This window comes from Danio rerio, chromosome 25 (genome assembly GCF_052040795.2).
Source record: "Danio rerio strain M-AB ecotype USA chromosome 25, GRCz13ab, whole genome shotgun sequence".
In the NCBI taxonomy this organism is placed as follows: Eukaryota; Metazoa; Chordata; class Actinopteri; order Cypriniformes; family Danionidae; genus Danio; species Danio rerio.
The window spans coordinates 80,001-87,500 of NC_141045.1; the positions used below are offsets into that span (position 1 = coordinate 80,001).

General features: G+C 52.7%; 1 protein-coding gene across 16 annotated transcripts in view; it reads left to right on the forward strand.

Moving 5' to 3' along the window:
• Nucleotides 1-7,500, forward strand: part of srpk2 (SRSF protein kinase 2) — a 26,712-nt gene that overhangs the window by 16,688 nt on the left and 2,524 nt on the right. For all 16 annotated transcript variants that reach the window (XM_087311242.1, XM_087311243.1, XM_087311244.1 and 13 more), the window contains 10 exons: nt 295-382; nt 1,950-2,037; nt 2,285-2,391; nt 3,404-3,569; nt 3,648-3,673; nt 3,781-4,027; nt 4,195-5,016; nt 5,209-5,309; nt 5,398-5,505; nt 7,047-7,116. In XM_087311242.1, the coding sequence (XP_087167368.1) occupies nt 295-382; nt 1,950-2,037; nt 2,285-2,391; nt 3,404-3,569; nt 3,648-3,673; nt 3,781-4,027; nt 4,195-5,016; nt 5,209-5,309; nt 5,398-5,505; nt 7,047-7,116 (1,823 nt within the window). The remainder of the gene's footprint in view (nt 1-294; nt 383-1,949; nt 2,038-2,284; nt 2,392-3,403; nt 3,570-3,647; nt 3,674-3,780; nt 4,028-4,194; nt 5,017-5,208; nt 5,310-5,397; nt 5,506-7,046; nt 7,117-7,500) is intronic.

Genomic DNA, 7,500 nt, shown 5'->3' on the forward strand with positions numbered 1-7,500 from the left:
TCTGCACTAGTGGGGTCTGAAATGAATAAATGCATAATAATGCTGATAACCGTGAACCTGAGATTAATTCTCAGACTATAATCAGACAACCAAAATCTAAAATCACTGCATCCCGACTCACAGAACAGTGCATGGGTCACCTCAGCCCCGGCGGCCCGCCATAACCACACCACCCAGTACTGGCTCACCACACACCGCTGAGGACCCCTGTGTTAAAATATGAGTGTAACCTCTGTGTGCGTGTGTCTGTGTGTGTGTGTGTGTGTGTGTGTGTGTGTGTGTGTGTGTACACAGAGGGAAGCGTTTTGTTGCGATGAAGGTGGTGAAGAGTGCGCAGCACTACACGGAGACGGCACTAGATGAAATTAAACTACTCCGATGTGTAAGTTACTACCACACACGCACACACACACACATACACGCATGCACACACACACACACACACACACACACATACACACACACACACATACACACACACGCACACACACACATACACGCATGCACACACACACACATCCACATCCAAAGCGACTTACAAATGAGGACAAGGAAGCAATTTACACAACTAAGAGCAACAATGAAGAAGTGCTGTAGGCGAGTTTCAGGTGTGTAAAGTGTAAGAAGGAAAGTGTTAGTCATTTTTTTTATTTTGGTACAGTTAGTGTGATATCCAGAGAGGCAATTGCAGATTAGGAAGTGTAGTGGAGACTAAATAGTTGAGTTTTTAGTGGTTTCATGAAGACAGCGAGTGACTCTGCCGTTCTGATGCAGTTAGGGAGTTCATTCCACCAACTGGGCAGATTGAGCGTGATCGTGAGCGAAAGTGATTTCTTCCCTCTTTGGGATGGAGCCACGAGGCGACGTTCATTCACAGAACGCAAGTTTCTGGAGGACACATACATCTGCAGAAGTGAGAGCAGATAAGAAGGAGCAAAGCCAGAAGTCGCTTTGTAGGCAAACATCAGAGCTTTGAATTTGATGCGAGCAGCAACTGGCAGCCAGTGCAAACGGATGAGCAGCAGAGTGACATGTGCTCTTTTAGCTTCATTAAAGACCACTCGTGCTGCTGCGTTCTGGAGCAGCACGCACACACACAAACACACGCACACGCATAACTGATTATTGTTGTTATTGTGATCCTAAAACTAAGGTACATCTCAAACCGTGACTTCAGTGTACTGTAACACCTCAAAACACACCTGTACAGCCAAGCCTCGAATCATTCATAATTCTGCACTCTGACTACACACACACACACACACACACACACCTGTCTGCACCTCTGACTACACACACACACCTGTCTGCACCTCTGACTACACACACACACATCTGTCTGCACCTCTGACTACACACACACACACACACCTGTCTGCACCTCTGACTACACACACACACCTGTCTGCACCTCTGACTACACACACACACACCTGTCTGCACCTCTGACTACACACACACACACACCTGTCTGCACCTCTGACTACACACACACCTGTCTGCACCTCTGACTACACACACACACACCTGTCTGCACCTCTGACTACACACACACACACACCTGTCTGCACCTCTGACTACACACACACATCTGTCTGCACCTCTGACTACACACACACACCTGTCTGCACCTCTGACTACACACACACACCTGTCTGCACCTCTGACTACACACACACACCTGTCTGCACCTCTGACTACACACACACACACCTGTCTGCACCTCTGACTACACACACACACCTGTCTGCACCTCTGACTACACACACACACCTGTCTGCACCTCTGACTACACACACACACACCTGTCTGCACCTCTGACTACACACACACACCTGTCTGCACCTCTGACTACACACACACACACCTGTCTGCACCTCTGACTACACACACACACCTGTCTGCACCTCTGACTACACACACCTGTCCTCTGTCTGTCTGTCTGTCAGGTGCGTGAGACTGATCCTGAAGATCCAAATAAAGACATGGTGGTTCAACTCATAGACGACTTCAAGATCTCCGGGGTGAACGGGATACGTATCCTCACATCCTGTGTGTGTGTGTGTGTGTGTTTCTCCAGGTGTGTGTCTGTGTGTGTGTGTGTGTGTGTATGTGTGTGTTTGCTTAAAGACAGTTCATAAGCACACAGGTGTAGGCGGTGACACCTGCCGTGTCCTCGTTGAGCAGCGGTCCTGATCGTCTCCTGGAGGTGTGAGTGCGGCTGTGGCGTGTCCTGCGTGGGGTGTGTGTAGCGCAGGGTGGGTTTCCTTAACTCTGCTCGCAGACGTGTGTATGGTGTTTGAAGTTCTCGGTCATCATTTGCTGAAGTGGATCATCAAGTCTAATTATCAGGGCTTGCCGTTACCCTGCGTCAAGAGCATCATCAGACAGGTAAACACACACACACACACACACAGGCTGCGTCTGACTCCGCCCACTACTCGGCAGGTGCTGCATCTGGATGTAAGTGTGCTACTCTAGTAAAGTGTGCTCTATACAGTGTGGATGTGAGCAGTTTGCATGGAACTCAGGCGTACTACATCCGCCATGTTGTCATGGTCATGTGACCTACCCGCTTCACTCCCATTCATGAATCCTCTGGCGGGGCATTATGGGATAGCGCAGTGTGTATGTGATGCGCACTTCAGAGTCTCCCTCCGGGAACGTCTCACACACTGATTATAATGCTGAATTCAGACACACTGCTCAGCTCACACACTGACTGTAGTGTACTACACAGTGAGGAAGTGTGCGGTTTCAGACGCAGCCATACTCTTCATCTGACCCTGACTCCAGATCGCTGATTGGCCGTTGTTGGTTTGAGTTCAGCCAATCATTAATGGCCGTGTTGATCAGTGATGGAGAGGCGTGTCCTGCGTCAGCTGTGTGTGTGTGTGTGTGTGTGTGTGTGGCTGGGCCGCTGTGTTTAACACACACTGCAGACTTCAGCTGGATGTCTGTGGTGTAATCAGCAGTGTGTGACTGTACGCTCGGCCTGTCATCTGTACTGACCCACTTTAAGCCGCGTCCCCCTCGGGCAGCGTCACACTCTGATTGTGAACAGGACAGATCTCACACACAGCGCTGCATGACGGCTGATCACCCAGACACACACACACACCTACACTGAGGGGGAACCCCGAACATGTCTGAGGAGGGGTATGAAGGAGTTGATGAACCCGTGTGTTCTGCCTGGGTCAGCTCAGCGTGCCGCACAGAAACACCAGCAGCTGCTGTTCCCATCCCTGCTGCAGCGCCGGCGCCCCCTGCTGGAACAGCCCCGTCTGTCTGCGGTGGTAGCTCTGCAGTGTTCATGTGGTGAAACGTCACAAAGCTAATGTCACATGACTGTGTCTGAGCACTGCTGTGTGTGTGTGTGTGTGTGTGTGTGTGTGTTCCGCAGGTGCTGCAGGGCCTGGATTACCTGCACAGTAAGTGTAAGATCATCCACACAGACATCAAGCCGGAGAACATCCTGATGTGTGTGGACGACGCGTTCGTGCGGCGCATGGCGGTGGAGGCCACGGAGTGGCAGAAAGCAGGAGCGCCGCCACCCTCAGGATCCGCAGGTACACCTGTCTGTCTGATTGTGCGCACATGATGAATCTCTCACACACCTGTCTCACTTTACCTGTGCTTGTTTACAGTCAGCACGGCTCCGCAACTCAAACAGGTGAGTGGAGGATATGAGGGAGACGAGTCTGTGCTCAACACGAGCTGTGCGTGACCAACTGCTGTGTGTGTGTGTGTGTGTGTGTGTGTGTGTGGCGCCCCCTGCAGGTGGGGAAGATCTCCAAAAATAAAAAGAAGAAGATGAAGAAGAAGCAGAAGCGGCAGGCGGAGCTGCTGGAGAGGCGGATGCTGGAGATCGAGGCTCTGGAGCGCGAGGCGGAGAAGCAGAGGGCGGACGGAGAAACCATCGCAGAACACGGACCAACACTAGCGGACAGCGAAGAAGACGAGGAGGAAGAGGAAGACGAGGAGGAGGAGGAGAAGCAGCGGCCCGTCAGACTCACCAACCACACCTGTAAGAGCTCCACCTGAGCGGATTCAGCACTCACGAGCACACATCAGACATGCTGACAGGGCTGTAGAACACGCGTGTGTGTGTGTGTGTGTGTGTGTGTGTGTGCATGCGTGCGTGCGTGTGTGTGTGTGTGTGTGTTTCTCCAATAACGATGTTTCCTCCGTCAGGTGCGGAGCCGGAGCAGCCAGAGGTGGAGGACAGTGACGATGGAGAAGAGTCTCACACACACACACACACTCCCACACACACACCCACGCACACTGCCACACACACACCTACACACACTCCTACAGAGACTCCTACGCAGACTCCTACACACACACCTACACATGCACACACTCCCACACACACTCCACTGGGGCGGACGGACACTCCGCAGGAGCCGGAGCGATCAGGAGGAGCGGAGGAGCTGGACGGCAGCGGAGACGGCAGACAGGAAGAAGAGGAAAAAGCAGAGGAAGTGGAAAAAGCAGAGGAAGTGGAGGAGGAGACGGCAGCCGCTCCATCAGAGAGCACCGAGGAGGAGACGCGGCAGTGTGTGAAGGAGGACGAGCAGACCAAACACACCAGAGACACACAGGACGAAGAGGAGGAGGAGGAGGAGGAAGATGATGAAGAAGATGAAGAGGATGAGGAGGAGGAAGAGGAGGAAGAGGAGCAGAGCACCGCCGCTAAGACCAATGGTCATGTGTGTGTGTGTGTGCAGGAGTGTGTGTCCCCTGCGGCCCCCACGCTGCTCTGCCCCCTGGTGGAGTCTGAGATTAGCACCACCGACCGCGACGCCTCTGACGCCTCCTACGAGCTGTTCAATGGGGACACGTCGTCCCTCAGCAATGGGGCCCGACACCGCGGCACCACCCCCCGCTTCCCTGAGCTCCCGCTGGACCCCGACCCTACACACACTCTGCAGGACCAGGCTCAGGGGCCCGACAGACACAGCGACCGCAGCCGCACCGTGTCCTCGTCCAGCACCGGGGACAATCCCAAAGGTCAGACTCACACACACACTCACACACACTCTCACACACACACACACACACACACACACACACACACACACACACACACACTCACACACACACACACACACACACACTCACACACACACACACACACACTCACACTCACACACACACACACACTGCTCACAGTGGACAGTAATAGTGTGTGTCCCTCTACAGCTAGGATCCGGGCCGCTGATCTGCTGGTCAATCCTCTGGATCCGCGAAACGCAGAAGCACTGAGAGTCAAAATCGCAGACCTGGGCAACGCCTGCTGGGTGGTAAGATGGCTGAACACTGAGGCGCGTCCTCTACACTGAACACTGAGCTGACACTCGGCTGCATGAGTAACGCTCTTTATATTCACAGCACAAACACTTCACAGAGGACATCCAGACCCGGCAGTACCGCTCCATAGAGGTGCTGATCGGCGCCGGCTACAGCACACCTGCAGACATCTGGAGCACAGCCTGCATGGTGAGCACTGAACTCTGCTGTCTGATCCCTGATCTCTGCTTTCTGATCTCTGACCTCTGCTGTCTGATCTCTGACCTCTGCTGTCTGATCTCTGACCTCTGCTGTCTGATCTCTGCTGTCTGATCTCTGACCTCTGCTGTCTGATTCCTGACCTCTGCTGTCTGATCTCTGACCTCTGCTGTCTGATCTCTGCTGTCTGATTCCTTACCTCTGCTGTCTGATCTCAGCTGTCTGACCTATGCTGTCTGATTCCTGACCTCTGCTGTCTGATCTCTGTTGTCTGATTCCTTACCTCTGCTGTCTGATCTCTGCTGTCTGACCTCTGCTGTCTGATCCCTGACCTCTGCTGTCTGATCTCTGTTGTCTGATTCCTGACCTCTGCTGTCTGATCTCTGTTGTCTGATTCCTTACCTCTGCTGTCTGATCTCTGCTGTCTGACCTCTGCTGTCTGATCTCTGACCTCTGCTGTCAGATCCCTGACCTCTGCTGTCTGATCCCTGACCTCTGCTGTCTGATCTCTGACCTCTGCTGTCTGATCCCTGACCTCTGCTGTCTGATCTCTGACCTCTGCAGTCTGATCTCTGACCTCTGCAGTCTGATCTCTGACCTCTGCTGTCTGATCTCTGCTGTCTGACCTCTGCTGTCTGATCTCTGACCTCTGCTGTCAGATCCCTGACCTCTGCTGTCTGATCTCTGACCTCTGCTGTCTGATCCCTGACCTCTGCTGTCTGATCTCTGACCTCTGCTGTCTGATCTCTGACCTCTGCTGTCTGATCTCGGACCTCTGCTGTCTGATCTCTGACCTCTGCTTTCTGATCTCTGCAGTCTGACCTCTGATTTCTGCTGCTTGACCTCTGCTGTCTATTCACTGATCCCTGACCTCAGCTGTCTTATCTTTCCTGTCTGGCCTCTGATCTTCTCTGTTGTCTGATCTGTTCTCCTGTGTCTGTCTTCTGCTCTCTAATCCCTCTGTCTGCTCTCAGGCCTCTTCTGTTTGATCTCTGCTCTCCTCTGTCTGATCTGATCTTCTCTGTCTGATCTGATCTCCTTTGTCTGATCTGATCTCCTCTGTTTGATCTCTGACCTCTTCTGTCTGATCTCCTCGGTCTGCTCTCCTCTGTCTGATCTGATCTCCTTTGTTTGATCTGATCCCCTCTGTCTGATCTCTGATCTCCTTTGTCTGATCTCTGACCTCTTCTGTCTGATCTCTGCATTCCTCTGTCTGATCTGATCTCATTTGTCAGATCTCTGACCTCTTCTGTTTGAGCTCTGCTCTCCTCTATCTGATCTGATCTCCTCTGTCTGCTCTCCTCTGTCTGATCTGCTCTCCTCTGTCTGATGTCCTCTGTCTGATCTGCTCTCCTCTGTCTGATCTGCTCTGTCTGATCTGATCTCCTCTGTCTGATCTGCTCTGTCTGATCTGATCTCCTCTGTCTGATCTGCTCTGTCTGATCTGATCTCCTTTGTCTCATCTGATCTCCTCTGTTTGACCTCTGATGTCTGATCTATTAGCTGTGACCTTTGTTCCCTGTTGTCCTCAGGCGTTCGAGCTCGCCACCGGTGACTATCTGTTTGAGCCGCACTCCGGTGAAGACTACTCTCGTGATGAAGGTACCATTGGCTAGCACTAGCACTGATGCTAATGCTAACGCTAATGCTATTATATCAGACATTCAGAATGGAGCTTGCGCAGCACATTGACAGCCGTCCGTCCGGCAGAGTTCTGCTGAGGTGAAGAGCACCTTCAGCAGGCAGAGACGGTGCGAGCTCCTCCTGAAGGGTGGGCTGATGTGAGTGTGGTTGGCCAGAGGCATGATGGGTCATCTGTAGAAGCGCACCGCTAATCCCGAGAGTGTCGAGCGATTTCAGAGAGACGTCATGTGACGGCAGTTTCATTCTGATCCGCGGCACCGTGAGCCTCTGCTGTCCCTCACTGCCGCTGCTGGTAAAGCTAAAGCTCAGCATTAGCATTAGCATTAGCATTAGCGCTGCACT